Source organism: Larimichthys crocea, chromosome I (assembly GCF_000972845.2).
Source record: "Larimichthys crocea isolate SSNF chromosome I, L_crocea_2.0, whole genome shotgun sequence".
Lineage (NCBI taxonomy): Eukaryota > Metazoa > Chordata > Actinopteri > Sciaenidae > Larimichthys > Larimichthys crocea.
Genome location: NC_040011.1, coordinates 22,548,924 through 22,569,247, shown reverse-complemented (window position 1 = coordinate 22,569,247; position 20,324 = coordinate 22,548,924). Strand labels below are relative to the sequence as shown.

The 20,324-nt window shown below is 40.3% G+C and overlaps 1 protein-coding gene across 1 annotated transcript in view; it reads left to right on the top strand.

Annotated features, from left to right (window-relative positions):
* LOC109138414 (protocadherin Fat 4-like) overlaps positions 1 to 20,069 on the top strand; it is a 51,794-nt gene extending 31,725 nt beyond the window's left edge. Inside the window, exon 2 of the mRNA XM_019258437.2 lies at positions 20,013 to 20,069. Coding sequence (XP_019113982.2) covers positions 20,013 to 20,069 — 57 coding nt within the window. The remainder of the gene's footprint in view (positions 1 to 20,012) is intronic.
* Positions 20,070 to 20,324: the final 255 nt, after the last annotated feature.

The window sequence follows — 20,324 nt, the reverse complement described above, 5'->3', positions numbered from 1 at the left end:
CAAAAAGCAATAAAGAGCAGGTCACAGACTTTTCCCATGGACAAAACACTGAGAAGTGACCAGCTTCTAGTCCCTCCATGTCTGCCTATTATCGCCATGCTGTATTTCCCTGTGAGGGAACCCCTGTGGTCACTGTCTGACTCTCATCCCGCTCCGCCACAAGGACCAGAGGAGCTGCAGGTAGCGATGCTAAACTTAGTCCTGTTTTTTTCAATTAAAGGGTGGGCGGGCTTCAGTGGGCGCCCCTTTGAGAGGTTTATAAAATTAACCAATTAGGACCTGCAGGGTAGTGAGATAGAGACAAGAAAGGAAATGAAAGACCCTTCTCTTTTTCTCTCTTTCGTTCTTTCACACACACACACATTGCCCACTCTCCCAAAGCCCAGCATGGATTAATCACTCTGTCTGGGCGAATGAATGGTCGTTCACATTGCTGAGGCCTGTTATTTACAATTAAGTAGTTAGACAATAAAACTCACGCCGTGGAGTCTGCTCAGTCCTCCGCCTTGCTCTCACTGCAGCGCTTTGTCCTCGTTTTGTTTTTTTCTCGTCTTTTCTCGCCCGTCTTTTGACATTTTCTTTTTATTTGTCACACTTCTTTACCTCTTTATGTTATCTCTTTTTCTATTTTGTTGTTTTTCTCTTCTCAGCTTGTCTTCTCTCACTCTTTCTCTTTCGACTTATATCGCTCCGTCCTTCTCATGTCCTTCCCCATCTCTTTCTAACTTTTTCCTATGCGATCTCTCCTTATTTTTCCTTCTGTGTCCCTGTCTCTTTTATTTTAAATAGAGAAAAGACAAAGAGGGAGTTGTCTTTTCTCTATTTAAAATTCTTTTTCCCCCCTTTCTCTCTTATTTTGCTGAGAAGGAGCAGAACCAGATAATGAGGCGAGGAAAGGTCCCGGCCCATTAGCTTTCGATGGAGGAGAGCAGGAGATTTGTATGACTCTTATGTTTTTACGGTGTTGAGTCAGTTGAGTCATATTACTTAGTGGTAAACATATTGATATGCTGACTCATGCAGCCACAAACACACGCATATGAATCTGCGTCAGTTTCATTTAAACCTGTTTGCTTGTCTTGTTTACATATTACCAGTTATTCTGCATTTTTTTTCCCCACTTTTTTTCACATTCTAGAATACAAATGTTTTCTGAAAGCACTCTTACAGAGCTGTAATTGAGAAAGTGCCATGAAGCCATGTTTACTCTGATCGGATATTTTTCTCTGCGGGAGTTGTTTTTGTTTTTATAGAAGAATAAAGCCAGTAAATGGTTTCTTTTGAAGGGAAGGAAACATGCTCTTATGTCTCCAACTGTGCCATCTGTGTGACAGAAAATAAAATGAGGGGAAATTGAACTTCAGATGATTGCCATCAAATAAAGCAATCCTGTTATCATACATTAATACTTCAGAGAGAAAAAGAAACCTCATGCGGTATGTAACCACAGTTGACCTAAACCACTTTTTTTTTGTGTTAGTACATCGGCCTAAACAGTTCACCATGTAGGTGTGGTTTAAAGTTTTGGATGTGTTTCAAAAAAGCAAGGATCAAGACGGATTTACATTTAGTTACTCTGAAGCATCATCTCTATAAACTGATATCTGCACGTGTGATTTTCAGTAGGCCGAGTAGTACTGACCAATCATGTCTGAGCAGGCTTTGGTTGCATGCAGGTAAACAGAAGAGGTGGAACACATTGGCCAAAATGCAACTGTGGAACCAATATGCAATAACAATTTAGCTTTTCATTAACTTCGTAAAAATGTATATCTTTATAGACATTAGCCGAAATGCGTCTTTCTCATAATTCTTACGCATCAGGTTGCTAATCGGAGGGCAGAGGCCAAATCTGTTTTCTGTTTCTGGATATCTGCCGGCTACACTCAAAGCCCCTCGTTGGAGGATAAATTGGCATCAGATGATTGTCAATCCATTCCAAAATTGGTCTAAAGGGCAACAAAAGCTACAGTCTTGATGTCTGTCATGCTAAGTTGAAGCCTATCAACTATCCAGAAAAACACAAGTTTTATCACATTCGCTCTTAGTACAAATCCAGGTTTCCACTCGAGTCCAGTACTCGAGTCCAGTACAGACTTCCATCCAGTCTGTGTTCATATTGCACCTTAGTTAGACTTACATACGTTTTGCAGCAGCGCCCTCATGAACCTCTTCAGCGTCTGTGTATACAAACTGGAATCTAGAAGTCATCCAATAACATGATAAATCACTTCAAATTCAGTTTCCGTTGACTGTCTTAAAGTCAACCTGATCTGTGAAAAACAACACAAACAAACACAACTCAGAAACATAAAATAAATGCAGACACGTGGAGAACAAACAACACATACACACTTGCATTCATACCAGAGCGGCCATACACACTCACACACCAAGCCATGCAGATAACAGCGGTCAGAGGACAGACGGCGACTTGTGTCCAGCAGTACGGTCAGTCATATCCCCCTGAGAGTCAGCATTTACTACAAAACAAATAACAGGAAGCCGTGCTGGCAGCGCTGTGAGAATTCCAACAATCCCCACCCTTGTATTTCGTTCCTTCCCTTCTTCTGCTGACCTAACTTTACGACCTCCTTCAGCCTTGTGTCGCCTCGGTCAGATTTGGCCTCAAGTGATTTGACACTAAGCAGTGCTACTGGGTATTGTTTCGATCACATTGTGACTCAGGGATTGCTTGTTTGTTCAGCTTTTTCCTAATTTAGAAGCAAAGGCCAAATAAGGAAAAGCACTGGAAGGAGTCGGTTTACTCAAATTCTTGATACTCAAGACAATAAAACAGAGAGAAAACATATCTGTGCTCTGGACTGTTGCAGCGTTAGTGGTTTATTTAGTAGAGGTTCAGCCCCAGCTGCTCTTTGTCAGGATCTTTTTTTTTCTTCTGTGCTACGTGTTCTTTATTCCTATTGCAGAAGTACTGTAAAGTTTGACTTGGAAACTCTTGGTGCCATCTCAGATCTTCCTTACTTGAGTCAGAAGCATATTTTTTTCCACGTAGGCTTCGTCCAAGTAATTTGTAAAAGTGGTCTGCTAAAAGCTTTTCCTCCTTTGAAGCATCTCGTACTAAAATGGAGAAAGACGGCATTTGATAACTGTCACATTTACTCTGACTCAATGACTCTTGACATCACAGTAAACGGATGAGTTGGTAGGTTATTTTGTCTAATATAAACTTTGGTCTGCTTGATAAATCAGCCAGCTGTTGTCTCCAGACTTGCCGTGAATTTCAAATAATATTTGCTTATTAAGTGAAGTGTGGCATTGCAGCATTAAACCTTTTTATTCTCTGCTGTTAATCACACGTATAGCATGTCTTATATTGCTTATAGCTTTAAGTGGTGAGTAGCATTGGTTAGGTTGTAAATATAGTGGTTGTAAAGCTGATTTACAGACATGATGGCCACAGTCGATTACAGTTTGAACTAAATCTGGCTCTGCTCTGTTTATCTTCTAAATCTGGATGCTGGAGAACGTTTAATTAGTGTCAATAGTGGTTTAATTATCCCATTCGTTTTCATGTCATAGGCTATGGGCAGTGTGCTGCGCAACATAAATACACTTGTGTTACACATGTGGAATGTGTGGAAAATGATGTAGTACCCTTACATTTGACAACCACATATCTTGATCATGCTGGGAGAGAAAGTTAATTTTTATACTCTGAATTTATGCTGCTTTGTACTTAATCCTTACAAAACACAGGCTTATTCTGACATAGTTTTTTAACCATAATACAGCAGAGTGGATTTGAAAGTACTGATGTTTCATACTTAAGCATGAACCAACTTTGGACAATGTCATCAAGATAGAAATAAACAGCCAGGCCGAGCGAAGGCGGAGAGAGGTTTGGAAAACTGATTACAGGGCTTCGATTTCTAGCCCACAATTGACCAAAGAATCAACATATTTACTGTATAACATTTCAAGAATAGATGAGAAACGAGACCAAACAAAAAGAAAAAAAAAAAGACAGAAAGAGGAGAGTGATTAACAGAAAATAGCATCACTCTTTTCAATTGCCAGCACCAGGGCTTTTGCCAATAACAACATCGAGGGGAGTCTGCTGCAAAGAGGACTGCACTCCTTTTTGGATGGATTACATTTACAACCTTTGTTGAACTCTGCCCAAGAAAAAGGAAAAAAAAATGATCACTGTCACTCTCTTGGACGCCATGGCAGCTTGGTGCAAACACACTGTATCTCATCTCTGTCAGTATCTCATAAAAGCAGACTTAACCACATTCAGGGTATTTGGGGTAAAGGTTTTTATCATCTGTGCGTACACTTTACTCTGCCCTCAGTTTGACTTATAGAGAATAAATGGCATCTGTAATCTGTGTTTGTTTTTATACGTGTGTGAGTACGCCTGTGTGTGTGAGTGTAGGTGAGATAATGCAGAATACGTCAGCTGGGGCTTAGATTAGGTTTAGACCATGTTGAGTGATTCACTTCTGGGTTATCTTAATTCTTTAAGATAAGGTGGACAGTTCTCAGACTCCCACACTCTCACTATTTCACCATATTCACTGCCTCGGATCCTACCTGCAGTCTGCGAAGATTTGAATTAATGTCAGTGATGGGAATTTGGTTTTCGATGCAGATAATTGGGCTCAGAAATGTAGTAATCGGCCACACACACACTAACCCATTCAGTGATTTAACCGAGTGATTTAAAGTTGCCGAAGCGAGCCTGAAAGCGCACAAAGTACACAGTATTCATCAGGCCAGCATTACGTTCACATTTGGGTCTGATTGCCTTGCATACGTTACAGTGGCCTCAAATAGCTCATAGTGAAGGCTTCAGCCAATGTTCTATTCTCCAAAGACAAATGGCAAAACTGTAATACCACTTATTTTCTTAACCGTGGCCAAAGTATAATGAACATCTGCAAAAATTACACATCTTAATAAGATTTTCCAAACTGCTTTCCGCAGTTTGTTTGACGTTACCTCAGCCCCCTTCCCTGACATTTTTAACCCAAAATTCACATCGTGCCCTTAAAAACTTTCCCCGGGTCCCACCCAGGCGTCCGCGCTCACAATGACAGACACCATTCATTAGTGTCCCCGTATTTGCCCGTGCTGTTCGGACTTTTTTAAACAAAAGAGATGAAGCAGACACCCATGAGTGGCTAATGGTCTCCCCAGCTGCTGATGCATTAATTGCGGAGGCCTCTCAGGGCTGCGTATCTTTTTTTGAGTCTGTGATGGATCTCTGAGAACAGTTGCAGATGAGAGCGGTTCACAGATGAGACGACACACACAGAGATGACGTTAACGCAGAGAGGCTAGCATATATCACTCCCTGTTTTTGATAAATAGTTTCCTTCCCCAAACACAGCTGCTCAGTCAAAATTTGGTCGTCGTCGCCCCCCCCTCTTCTTTTCACTGCTGACCCAAGAAAAACGGAGACACTGTGGATAAATGTTAGTGTCCAGCCCACCTGAAATCACTTGAGTGCGTTATGCATTATCCATGCCTGCCTCTGGAACACCGCTTGACCGTCTTCAACCGTAAATTATCAAGCAGTAGTCACATCTGTTGACATGCCTTAAAGTCTTAAAATTATTACCTGAGAGAGATGTGAAGACATGTAGAGATGTCTCAGCTAAATAAATTCTTTTGCAAACAGCTGTAGCTTGTAGTGAAATTTTGCATGCACATGCACAAAGCACCAAAAAGTTTTATGTTTAATGACTTGCAAACATATGATCCCTTTGTATTCATGTAGGTTTACCGCCACATAGTTTACATTCTGTGGCTATTACTGCATACCAGAGAGGACCAACGAGCAAAAGAATTAAAGTCCAGCACTTGATGTCATTTGTTAGTTTTCAAGGATTAATCCAAAGCACCTCAGAGTGCCACGGGACATTCATAAACCTGGTGCATGATACCCCCTTACTGAATTACTGAACTAAAATGGACCACAGTAAATCAGTAGGTTTATTCATTAATAACATGAACAATAACACGAGTGTATGACTGCTAAGGCAATTCTATGTATTGATAAAAAGCATGTATTACAGTTAAAGATTTCAGGACATTGGGTTGGGATTGTTGTGTCAAACTATTATTTCAAAGCTCAAGAATCAACTTTCATGCTAAAATTAAGTTTATTTGTATATTTGAATATTTGTTTTTACATCAACATCAACAGTACCCGAAGCAGTGCAAAGTCTCTAAAAAAGACCAGAAAAATTAACACATTGATTTAATTGGTATTACACGAGTAAAGGCGGTGTATTTTTAATTATATGTGAAAAATAGCCCACTTCCAGTGGCTCAGTTTGACTGTCCATCATCATTGAAATGAAAATACTAATCCAGGGATTGGAGGCTGGGACCATTAAATAGGGTGATTGAAGTGTTACTGATTATTAATTTAGACCTTCATCCCATTTTGTGGATTTTATTTATTGTTTGAAGCCGATTTTTCTCCTTTAAGTGCCTAAGAATGGCTGTATTAATGCATTCACTATTTATACTTTCTCACACTTTATTCAGTGAACAAAGTGTGAACCCGACCAAATGTCCCGCTGTTGCATTGATGTCATGAACAGACGTGACATAATCTTTGATTTTCTCTGAGAACGGGATTGTCACCAGAGCAACGGAGAACTATTTACGAATTTTGCCCGTCAACGCTGAATTCTTAAAGATATGTTGTTGGTCATTCCCTTAGAGAGAGAAGATAAGAGTGGTGGTGAAAGAGAGATGGATAAATGCCAATAATGTCTGGATCTGTGTGTTTGTAAGAGAAAGTACTGAGTGAGAAAGTGTGTTTGCCTATTTACAAAAGATAAGAGAGTGAATTAGTGTTTTAACAATGAAACTTATGCCAACATCTGCGATCAAATAACCTACTGTCTGCTTACCTCGCACCTAACAACTCTCCTGTTTCCATTCATAAATCAGTCCATTCACACATTTCTGACACTGATCTTTTCTTGATTTAGATCCTTAATTTAGCCAAAAACAAACAAATTGTTGTGTCATTCATGTGAGATTATGTCAAAATCTTCTCACGCTGCCACAAAAAAAACCTCCGGTCCATTTGGTGTTTGTTTCACGTGAGCATGTTTGGCTTTCTAGTAATGAGCCTGATCTTTAAAAGCTACCCAGCATGCTAGGGAGTGCTTTTGACAATTCCATTCCCCGTCTGGCTGACCTTAATCTGGATTAGTTGATTTTCTTTCCTTGGATTAACAGCTTGTGGTTCAATTAAACATCACACAGCCCAATGAGTTTGAATCATAGTATTACAGGGTGCTGCATTTGGCTCGTAACTGAAAAAGATCCAATTCTGGTGTTTCCTCTGTGGACAGCCTCCACTGTCCAGCCAAACCATCTGGTCCGAAGAGATTTTTTTGGCCTACTAAGACTTAGGGCTACTGTGCTATGCAAAGGCATTCCTAGACAATGTGGAGACATGCAGAGAGGCAGTAGCTAAAGGGTTAGAAAGACTCGCTCTGAAAGGCAGTTAGGAGTCTTAACTATGAAAACATTCCTCAGAAACTTATTTTTTTCCTTGCTTCAAAGCTTTATGAACACAAACAAAGAGCCATTTTATATCGGATAAGTAATGTGAGACTAAAGCCCTTTGAAAAGGCAAAGTGAAGTAAGGACGGCTAGCTCCCTCTAGCTAGTTTAGCTAACGTAATCACGGTTTCAAACTAGGCCAGTGCTAGGTTAAGGTAAAGATGGTAGTTAGCCTGGTTTCATTCAAAAATCCCAAACCCCATGGTATAACATTTCACACTTTCAGATACTTCCTAACTAGACTGCTACATATACAACTTCCCAGTTAGCGACTTGCCTTTGGAGAACTGTGGTTCTTTAGCTACACAGTTTTAGTTAATTTGCTATGAAAATAACATAAAATATGCCATGCGGAGGCAAGAAATAAAACATTACAGGCTTATTTATTACTAGTTTCACACGTTTTAATTATTTTAGATCAGCTCTGAGTTCAAAAAATAAAAAAAATAAAATGCTTGTACAACTACAGCAGCTTGAGCAACAAGAAAGTCCACAGTTTGAATCTCTTGGGCTGGGAAAACATGGGGCAAACAACTTGAATGAGAAACACCTCAATAAATAACATTTAGGTGCCCTTGAGAAAGGCACTTAGCCACTCATTCAAGCCACAACTGCTCAAGAAAAGCTTCTCGTTGCCAACAGTAGATGGCTGTGCTTCCACTGAACAGCTCCCAGGTGTGAATTTGGGTAACTGTATGAATGTGAAGCAGGCTACTTGAATGTCTGCGCAGCAAAACCCTTCCCTGTGAAGAGAGCCGAGAATGAAATGGTCCACTGACGAACCAAGCTTCATGTCAGATGGAAATTATATCACCGTAATGGAAAATAAACCTCTCGCTGTGTGACAGTCTGGTGTGCTAAAATTCACAGATTGGAGGCATGCGGTAGCATTTATTTTGCTAGAAGTATTTCATTATTTTTCTTGAGCTATTGTTTAAACAGGTAGAGATAAACAGTTGTGGCCCGGAGCTGGATGTACTTGAAATCTGAGCTACATGTCAGAGGAATCTCAAATGAAAGAGGAGCTCTGGGTTGCAGTAGAAAAATAGAAACAGGAATTAAGGGAGAGACTAGAGGGATGTGCATGTGGATCGGAGAAGGCCGTGAGTTTGACTGACAGTGCATATTGTAGGCTGATATTGCTGATGATACTGCTGCAGTCTGTCATTATAATGCTCTATTTAGGGATTCCTCAAGAATTTTTGTGAAGCATCTCAAACTGCCTCTAGACCATTGTGGAACTCTAGCTGTCCCATGAAATACTATAACTTCCTTGATGTGATGCAGTTTGTGTTTAAACATGATGGGCAGGAGGGAAGTAATACAATAAAGGATTAATCTAATGAAAAAAAAAACTGTGGCTTTGATTGATTTTATTGATTGGTTGTGGCTGTAGGGATGACATTGTTGGTGTTTGGGTCAGTCAGTCAAGTACTTTGGTTAAGACTGAAATCTGAAATATCTCAACAAACTATTTGATGGCTTGCCAAGATATTTGGTTCAGGCATTCAGATGAATAAATCCTTTTAAATTTGGTCTGCCTTTGGTGAACATGATTTTTGTTGGCAAGTCAAAAATCTCGATAACTATTAGATAGATTGCCATTAAATTTGGTTCTAGCACCATCATCATGCTGTTTATACCCAAATGCCTGCAAAACTAATGGCTTTCCTATTAGCGTCAGCTGTACTTTGCAATGCATGCATTGTCATTGCGACCTTACCATTACTACAGCTTTATAGAGTGACTGGCCTGACTGTAGGGTCTTCATTAAGTCACCTGTAAAGATTTTTTAAGGAGGTTTCCAGACAGTTCATGGAATCTTTAAACTGTATCTGTAAATTTTTTGTGAGTTAACAGATATTTTAACAGTGTCGGTAACACTGAGTTTGAGGAGAGTCGATTTAATTTTTACACAAACATGTTAAATACTTTATATAGTTGAGATCATATCAGCCTTGGAACATTGATATCTGATATTTAGTTAAAGGCCTGTATAAGGCCTACATACCAGTCTACACTTTGGGACACTGTAGAACAAAACCAGCCAGACAGCTGAGAGAGGGAAAAAGTGTGGAGGGGGGCGGGGGTTCACAACAGAAAGGGCTGGGGTGGGTAAGAGGAGGGGGGGGTAACAAAAGAAAAGGAGTAGAGAGGAGAGACAAGAGGCTCAATTGACTTTAGGGCTTCACTTGTCTTTTTCTGGTCTCTCAATTGCTGCCCTCATTCCTCTTTTCCACTCTCTCACCCCCTTTCTCCCTGTCTCTGCTCCGCCGTGCCAAGTGGTTGGTTTCGTCCATGCATGTGGCGGTGGTGGGGGTTGTCGGACAGTGGAGGTGGAGGTGGTGACTGTTCCTGTCGGTGACTAGATCATATGTGACACTGTAAGCCCTTTTACCCCGGCAAAGGCCTTCTTAAATCTTCTTCTCTGCACTGACTGACAGCGGCCAGACGTCCTCCAGCTTAGAAATTAAAAGCTTTTTTTTTTCCCCTCCCTCCCGCCGTGGATGACGTACAACCGTCAAACCAATGTTTTGATTTTTTGACTAGCGTTCTGGACCGATCGTATGGTAGTGATACTGGCAGGGTTTGTGGTCATACGGATGTTTTTCCTGAATCCACAAAAAGTCATGAAAGTGGAACTGACTGTTTGTGGGTAAATATTGTTTTCGTTATGAGATCTCAAAGTTGATGTCCTGTTCAAACTGTCAGAAACACTAAGGGGAAAATACAAGCACATCTGACTGTATACCATTGTACATGCTTAGGATAAGATCTTGTCCCTTTGGCTGTGTGTTATCTGAAACTGTTCAGTCTAAACATATCTCATAAAGATTTTCGTTCTGAACATGCACCTTTGCCTGGACGCATTGTTTAAAATGTTGTGTAAATGTTGAATTAAAATGTCACTTGTTAGGCTCTGTTTGTGTGTTTGCTTGGGTGTGGAGTCAGTTTGGGTTAAACCGCCTATGTTCTACCCCTAGATTGTTTGCCACAGATATTGATAATGACTTTTGATTTTTTTGTTGTTGCTATTGCTTCTAGACTAAACAATTTCCTGGCTAGTAAACACCAACTTTGTCGGACTTTGGTGTTCACTGTTTTAAGGAGCCCTTTGTTTGAGTTTGCTGATTGCTGGTTTCACTTCCCAAGTCAGGAGAAAAGGACAGCATTGCTCTTTTGTTGTCTGAGTATTTCTTTTTGTCAAATTCCCAAATGCCCACAAGTCTTGTCTGGGCGGTCTGTCTCTTTTTTTTTTATTGGTAAAAGTCTGGAGGATTTATTTAAACAAGAAGTGATAGAAATGAAGTACAGAAGTTGCCCACTCTTCTTCTTTTCTTCTCCTGATCCACAAAATACATGTCAGAGCGGCAGGAAAGGTCACCTAACAAATGACACCCTTGTGGTAAACTGAGGTTTTGACCCCAGAGTAACTAAGGGCTCCCACAATGCAACTGCTCCGAGGAATAAATCATCACCTTCTGACCTCGCGCGCTGACCCTAAACCCTGGAGAAACCTAAAGGTGTTATGGATGATAGTAGAGACGGAGAGAAGGGAGGAGGAGAGTGAGAAGAAAAAAAAGTCTTAGAATATGAGCTGTTTCCTCTCTCATGGGGCGTCTATGGAGCCTTTATGAGTTGACAATTAATAGTCTCTGTAGGTTTCCTGAATGGGGAATTGAGACGAATTGTCTCTTGGCTATTCAGCAGCGTTCAAGCGTGCCACCAGACAAAAAGAAAAAAAAGAAAAAAAAGCGATGGCTGTGAAGGCAAATTACTCATAAGGCTGTTTTTGAAACATTTCCTTTTTTCTTTGCAGACACAAGCCCTATGGGAAGACCCCCATACAGTTATACATCACACAGTGAAGTGACCATTTTGAAAAGCCAGAAATCTGCCAAAACTTAGCCACTTAAAAGTCATCTTTCAGCAGCTCTTCTTATTGCGAGCAGTTTAGTCATGGGACTGGTGAGAGAAAACAGATCAAATTGAGGCTGACATTTGTTTGCTCGTGCTTGACGTCCGAAGGCAGAAATTATATTCACTCATTTCAGTAGTCACCGAATGGCATACTATACATCAGTCGCTTTTGCTTTGCAGACAGTGAGGTATTGATGTTAAGGCCACGCTGTAAATCATGAAGAGAGTGCCTCAAATTATGTGGAACTCTAAAGGAATGGGAAGCTCCACGGAGAAAGTTTTGGATCACATCTGTAAAATGGAATGGATGGAGCAGGGAATTACCATGAAGAGTCGGAGATAAAGAAATGTGCAGGCAACATGGGAAGGCCATTGAAGTTTTTTTTTTTAATCCGCTAATGATGTCTTAGAGTCACAGAATACGTCTTTGGCCAAAGGATTTCTTCCCATGCTATTTTGTCTTGGGGTCTGGAGTGCATACAAATGGCTTGTTAATTAAGATGGATGGTACTTTTAAAAGGCCCATCTTCATGATAATAAGAGAGAGTTAAATGTGAAGCCTTGTAAGACCTCCTTGTAGAGTGGAAGTGCGTGTCGGGGTATGTGCGCGGTATAACGGGGGAAGGGCGGGTTTTACTATTGCACATATATGAATGAGCGTGTCACAGCCCACCGTGTGATTGGTGCACAGTTTGCATTTTCATCACATTTGTCTGTGAGAAAGAGAAAAGAGAGGCAGGGCTATCACGGAGCCCTCCAGTCTGTTTCCATGCATGGCCTCAGCAGGGGGAAACTGTCCCTCATTGTCAAGTTATTTGGCAGAAGTCTTTTTTACGCCACCTCATGTTAAATTCATCAACATTTCTCCGTCATTTTTTTTTTCCTTCTTTCTTTTGCCCCTCAGAATGTCTTCAGATCAGGTTTTCTTGCCAAGCTGGTTCCTGCTGAGTCCTAAATGACCACGGCAGATGTATGGTGTACCAAAAAGTAGCATTCATGAGAACGAAGCAAAAACAGATATTATTTCATGGATGATTTCTTGGAACAGAGTTGGTGTGACAGTATTTTGAAGAGCCTGATTAGCTCTGTAATGATATACATTAAACCACATTAATAAATTTAGCCACTAAAAGAAATCAGAAGCAGGTTGACAGTTTCCTTCTGAAATTGTAATGACTAACGAATCAGCAAACAAGTCTACTGGCAGAACAATATCATATGAAGATGTAGTTTTCTGTCCACTTATTAAATGCATTCACTCTGCTGTTAGTTATGATTTGGTTGACCACAACTCTTGCTATTACGTTAACTGTTTGACTTTCTTTGACCAGCTAGCTGCTAATGTGTCTTTTTGCCATTTGGCTAGTCAAAGTATATGAAGCAAGTTTTTATCATATGCGTTTGCATGATTATTTATGATTATTATGTTTGTATGGATAAACAATGCAGTAAATGTGCCAACTATACCAAGAAATAGGTAGTAGCTAGATGAATAAACTGGTGGTGTCAGGACAATTTTCTTTATTTCCGTTTGTATTTTTATGTTTCAGTTAACTACTTGCTCCATACTTAACAGATATGACATTTATATCTATCTTATCTAATTTTCAGTACGTAATTTTGTAATACTACATAGTAAGTTGCCGCAAAATGATGGCATCAGAACTGATTTTTATATTCACATACATATGAATGAGTTTAAATATGAATATCACTTAAGCTCCCATGTTTTTCTGAATCTAAACAACAGGATCTTTGGGTGGCAGTCAGGAGCACAGGTCAGACATAAGTTTCGGCTACTGCATGACCCCCCCCTCACCCCGGTTCACACACACACATACATCGTACCCACCCCCACTCTGTTAGTCCTCTCATCATTAATGTTTGCAGGGGTCTTTCACATAAACAGGGGCTATAAGGGGTGCCTGGTGCTTTTCACACAACAATCCAAGTCCTGTTTTGGATTAAAGCTGGTTTCTACACCACCCCTTATACACACACACACACACACACACACACACACACACACACAAGAACCCAACCATATACACATGTACTTACATTCCTCACTCGCTGTCCTCCACTCCTCCACTCATGCTTGTTTAAATGGAGTAAACAGCAGTTAAGTATAATCTTTTTTCAATTCTCACCTCGGCCAGGTTTCTTTTTTTCTTTTTTATTTCACTACAAGCTTAGCCAGCCAGTGATGTGTTCAATTTAACTTTAGTTCAAAACTCAAATGTAAAACTGATTTTTATTATTTAGTGATTTGCAGCACATTGTTTCTCAATAATATGCTAATATACAACCATCCAAAGGAACATGCTATATCTAAAAGGGGACATATTTCAGACCCCTAACCCTGTCACCAACAAACAAGAAAACAAGTCTGGGAACCACATTTCCTTTGATGCTATCTGAACTCCTAAACACGCTGGAAACCTAGATCTAATGAATTGAAAATAAAATCAATCCCAAACATCATTACAGTGGGCTAATTGTTTAACTTGGATCTTGAAGGAATTAGCTTACTGCAGGAAAAAGGAAGGGGGATGTCAGTATCATCACTGATATGACTTCTTAATAATTAGGCCAAATACAAATGAAGATCCTTCACTAATGCTTTTTGGTCCCCTCAGCTCCTGTAAATCTCATACATTTATCACTAGTTGACAGCGACTATGAAATGGATGCCATAATAGTCTTTAAAGCCTCTCATAGCCCTTCCAGAAGTCTTGGAAACCAACACTGGCCTCAGAGAAAGATGCCTCATATCTACTGTATATCACTTAGATTTAGTTTTTATCTGTTAAAATCCTGCTGACATTACTTACTGGGCCATTTGGAACAATCATCCTGTCTTTTATGTATTTATTATGGCTCCAGACAAATGAAATGAAATGTGCATCAGAAGAAGACAATAACATTACTTTTTTAGACATCATCAGAGATTGAAGAAGTACTCAATTTCTTATTTATGTACATTTATTTCTCTCAGTAAGATCTTAACCATGAATTATATTCTTATATGGAAAGTACAAGTAAGTATGCTAAAGAATGACCCCCCTCATTGTGTTAAATTATTGATTTATAAACCTGTAAGCTATGTTTTCAGTGTTGTAAGCGGTCCAAGTGGTGCTAACTCTGACTACTTCACTTGGGAAGTTTATACTGTAGCAAAGTGTTAAATTGCAGCTGCTGGATGAAAGCTAAAGCTTGTATCTCCAATTTTGGGAATTTTCCATTCTTGCGTATCAGTTGAAGGATTACATGCTTCTCTACAGGCTGGAAAACATCCCCTTACCTCTTATCCTTTGTAAAAATGCTTTGCCATCAAGTTTAACACAAGGCAGGTCTTATAGTTATCTGAAAACTGCAAATGAGCTTATCTTACTCTATGTTGAATGTAAAATGTTTTCCAGCAATCTAAGTGGTTGGAAAACGAATTAAAAAAAAATCTTTCAGGGGAATGGTGTGTCTTCAAAAATCGTAATACCATGAGAGATATTTAATGGTATACTTGAGCATTTACAATCAGCTCACTTTATGTATAGAATGTCAAATCTGTAGGTCAGTAGCAGAAACAGTGAAAAATCTTTGTGTTTTGATCTATTTTGAGACGTACTCAAAGTACTGTTTTTCTCAGTTTCTCTCCTTTCCATGGTCTGTGTGGTTCGAATGCCGTAATTGGAGGTAATTGTGGAGAGAGCGGCGTGATAAGGCCGTAGACTCACGCAGAGCCAGTGGCACCAACATCGGTATCGATAGACGGCTGACTCCAGTTATGGTCTCCTTCTATTTTTTAAGAAGTCCTTAAAAAAGACAGACAACTGATAAAAAACTAAATACATTTCTTTCCTTAACTCTTCAAAGCATACTTTTCACAAATAGGCTAATTATTTTGTTTTTTACCTTTCATCTCACAAGAAGGAGAAAATGCTTGTTTTGATGTTCCTCTAACCTTTTAATCCAGGGATACAGAACTCGCTGCGTTTAATAGGCTATGGTAATTTCAATGATGGCTTTGAATTGTGCTCCAGCTTCAAGGAGAACTAAATCTTGTCTCGCCTCGATTAGCTCTGCTCTGATCTTGCACATGGTCTAATTAAACTTTCCATCTAGCTCTTCCAGGTAGGAATAATAGGAAAAGAGTTATGGCTGTTTATAGTGAAGAAGAACCTGAGTTTGCACTGCTCATGGCCGGATACAGGACCATTAAAAATGGCAATCCATCACGATTTGTTTCCACTCTCTTGTGTGCAGAGATGTCGACAAGCCCAGAACCTCTGTGAAACAATGCACTGGTCCAGATGACCTGGTGGGTTATTCGTTCTGTTGGTTTTTACGTCCCACCAGAAATACTCAGAGGGAACCTTGCTTGGCAAGGGTTTGCTGGGGGCTTGAAGGGGTCTGCTGTAGACAAACAATCTTTTAACAGTTAGTGAAGTAGTCCGCCGAGAGGACAGTGATCCCCTTTATTAAAACCACTTGTCCGACATTGTCTCTCCTCTTTCTCCCCTTGCTGGTTACATAAGGCCAAGGTGCTTTGTGATCGTTTGCAGACTCTCCTGTTTTGTTTTGTTTTGTCTGTCTCTTTCTCTTACTCACTCTTTGCTCTTTTTTTTTTACTTTCCATGGGACTCCAGTAGATTTTGGGGGGACTTGAGGGGGATATGATCGTATCCTGACTTCTCTCTTCCACAGTGCATTGAGGTTTGGCTGACATCCAGCTTTGTCTGCTTTTTCCCGGGCACATTCCCATCTCCGGCACGCTCAAATTCCTGTCTCCAGAGCGCGCTTGCACTTTGCCGGGCCTGATGACTGCGGTTGGAAGATGAATTACTCTGCAGGCATTTGTTTGACAGATCGAGCCAGTTGCGATTGTACACGTGTTAAAGAAGCTCTACGGAAGAGATCAGTTTGACCTTGTCTTAATTATTTAGTTGTGTTTCCTTTTGTTGTTAATAGACAGAGCCGAGATGGCACTTCTACCAGTGTCCTTGACCCACAGAACCCACCAGTTTTTAAGCTCCCCATGAATAAATCTTGAGCCAAGAGTCTATGACGTTCCATCTAAACAGTTGAAATAACCACAAGGAGAGGTAGAAAAGGAAGTGAAGATGAAGTAAAATAATGATGGTCTTTGTCTGTATATCTCTGAAGTTGTAAGAAATGAATTACGTTGAATGTGGCGTTTTATCACCAAGGTCCCTACTTTACAATTTCTCTTACATAGCAGGGCATCCATCAGCTGTATGTGGATCTTCCATACGGTTTTTAGATCAAGCAGGAGAACACAGATGCAGGCCTTGGCTTTTTCTTGATGGTCGGTAATCCATTTAAAAAGTTAAGAGGATGACAGATTCCTCTGTACAACACAGTGTCTCTTAAATAGAGCAGGGACTTTTGGGAAAGTAGGATTTTTCCAACGTGCATGGAGTTTGTTAGAAGCCCCCGAGAGTTTAATGCTTTGCTGAAGCAGTTGTGGGAATTGGTGAGGACGTCCTTACTGACCTGCATGGGTGCGGTTTTTCGAAGGTTTCGCAGTCAGCGGTTGGAAGGGATGTAACCTCTCCGTCTGAATATGAGAAGGCTCAGTGATGACTTTCCTGCTCCTTTGGAGAGGCAAAGCAATTGGAGCCTTTGTATTTTTCTGCTTCTGTTGGAATACTCTACTAACCAGCCCAAGCTGTACCAGCCTTTGACTCGTCTCAGTCTCAAACCACTGTCCTCACATTACACAAGGCCTGGCTGAGGCATTAGTTCAATGTAACCTTAGATAACCATCATGTCATTGTAAACAAACAGTGCATTATGGGTCAGATTGGATTAGTTTTGGTTATTTATTTATTATACGTCAATGGAATCAGTACGTTTCAAAGGCTTTTACTGTTGACTCTCTTTTATAGCATTGCAAAAATTCCTTTGTGCCGTTTAGCTGTTTATACTGCGCCAAAGCCTGAGTAATTTCTTTTAACAGCATATGATTCTGGCTCTGGCTCGTTGATGAAGTGTTATATTTGGAATTGTATTGTGATCCCAGTTTTTTTTGTCATCAGTAAAAAATGGATGATGCAAAGTGGAATCATTCAATCTCAGAGGCCAAGTATAATGAGAGCTGGAAGTCGGTGCTTGACCCCGACTCGTCAACAGCATCTAATCAGACATTCAATCATTTTGAAATGATTATTTCCTGTAGGAGGCGCACCCTGCTCTGGGTTTTATGATCAGATGAGCTCAACATTTACAGGCCAACTGTTGCATTAGTTGCACTCGGAGGTTACATTTTTTGAGCAAGGTCTGTTTTGGAAGAAATGTTTGTGCTAATGATGTGAGTTTTAACCTTTTAACTCAGAGGTTTGTGGTGTTCAGTGAAGCAAGCGTGCACTGTATTACTCATCTGTAATGCAAACCATTCCTCACTTAATTAATCAGACCATCTACCGGTTATTAAAAATAACTCAGTCGGTAACTGACAAAATATGTGCGCAGCCTGCATAGGATTGTACTCAAATAATAGATCACTTGCTCCTGCAGTGACTTCTCCTCATCTGTCTGTCTGCAGAGGACTTGGCAGAACTGCAAGTATGAGACATTTTAAGTGGGAGACATATGAAAACCTGTGCTACTTCAACATTTTAGATGTTGGGAAAATGGCAACCATTGTTTGCTCTCGGGGACGCAGGTGATGCTTTTCCCTTCAGCTGTAACCAGAACAGTTTCTTCTCACTCTGGATATTACAATGTGGTGGGATGAAAGATTTATTTTGCTATATTCTGTTACTCTTGAGCTAAATGTCTTAACTTTGATGTCTGATATGTCTGCTTGGCTTCCGCAAGCAAGTTTCTTTTAAAGATGTCTATATATGGAGTGTCAAAGTATGATTCAATGATGCAACAACACTTATGATTATTCTTTTGGAGTCAGTTCACCCAAATTACAAAAGTATAGACTAGACATTTCTAAACTAGCCCAATCCACACAAATAGTTTTGGTATTGTCTGCCAGTTCCTTTGAAGTGTACAGTATGTCTCCACACCATCATGGTGGAGGTTAATGGAATTTCAGTTTGCGTTTCTCATAGCACTGACAAATCACATTTGGAAACTGTAAGACAGTAGCATATATTTCTGGATAAATGTGGATAATCCACAGGCCTCTCCCTGAACAGCTTTTGTACAGATTTTGTTTTGGTTGAAAGTAGTTCCAATGAGGTCGGTGAATTATTCAAAATAAGTGGAACATTTTTACTGGAAATACTTTTTTTTTCTTATGAATTTTTCATATGTATTTTTCCCCTGTTTTGAGCTAAAAAAAAATAAAATCCATTCTCCATTTATATTGGGGTCACCACAGAAATTTCAGATGTCTCAGAATCACAACATATGAAAAAAAAAAAAAAAATTGCCGAGCTAATGGTTTAAATTTAAATTCTATATGTAAGGAGACCAGATTACATAACATAAGCTCAGACATCTAAATTATCCCACCTGTCAGTCCTGCATATATCATATAAGCTCTGGGAATTTAGCAACAAGATTAATTTAGCACTGCTGAGTACAGGCTTCAGTCTTAACCTCTTGGACAAATATCTTCCATCACTTAAGGTCTCATAATCGACAGCGCTCAGGAACCACTTGACACGTGAATCATTCATACCGCCCCATAAATAATAAAACCCTGGCAGCCAGTTAGCAGCACCTGCAACTTGAAACAGTAGTTCGTGAAACACAATCTTTTACCTTGTAAACTAATGTGTTTCACCTGCCTCAGCCGGGGAGTCTGGGTCCGCCGCAGACAGGTAGAGGGAACAAAACCTCTCTTCCTGCTTCTCTCAGCCTTCCCCCTCCTGACCTTGCTTCCTCTTCCTCCAATGAATTTTTCACCAAAGCTCTTTGATATATTCCCGTCTCGTGGGAACCTGGGTTGTGCAAACTGGAAGCGTGAGGCGTAATTATTTCTCAAAACTGCACTTCTACCCTAATTAGTTCACTCCTCAGAAGTGAGCCTTGCATTATTTACACATCAAGGGGACACACAGGGCGGGAGATAAATATTCATTGTTTGTTGACTTTGCCCCGGTCCCTCGGCTCAGGCGCAAGTTGAGTCGAGAGCCGCTGTCATTGTGGCTTGTTTATGCAACTTCTGCATCACTTGTGCTCAGGACATAATCTGTCTTGTTTTTTTGTAATTATCTCCACTCATGCAGACACACAGACACCAATTCAGGGTCTGTTTAATAAGTGGACAACATCCTCATCTTAGCACAAGCAGATGAATAAGTGCTCAGTAATGTTGTAATTGTGACCTTGTGCAGTTTTGGCCTTTTGAAGTCGCTGTTACAGCAAGTAGCATATTTTTTCCAGCCAGACTCTGACACCATTTCAGCCTCAAGCTTTTTGTTCTGGGTCATCTTTAATGAACTATTTTCCAAAAGCAGCCTGTGGCAGCTGTTTCAAAGAGTTTCCTGCTACTGTTGGTTGCAGAAGAGATTTGTGGGACATGTGAAGTCTGTTTTTCCTGTCAATAGTTGGGTAGGAATAAGCGTCTGTGTCTGACCTCCCACCTCGTGGTCACACGGCCTTGAGGCCCATTGTCTGCTCTGTAAATGCCTGCTGGGAAACTCTTGTTGCCTCAAAAAGCTGCACCCATTGTCGACTTTTGACTTTTGTTCTTTTCGCATTTCCTAGTTCATCTCATCTATGCGTAGCTTCATGTGTATGTATTTCAGGAGGTTGTGAAAGAGAAGTGGGGGCATCTTATGATGCCTGGTACAAGAATTACCATAATCACTGTCAACATTAATGAAGATCCTATCACTGGAGAATTTAAACATAGCTTT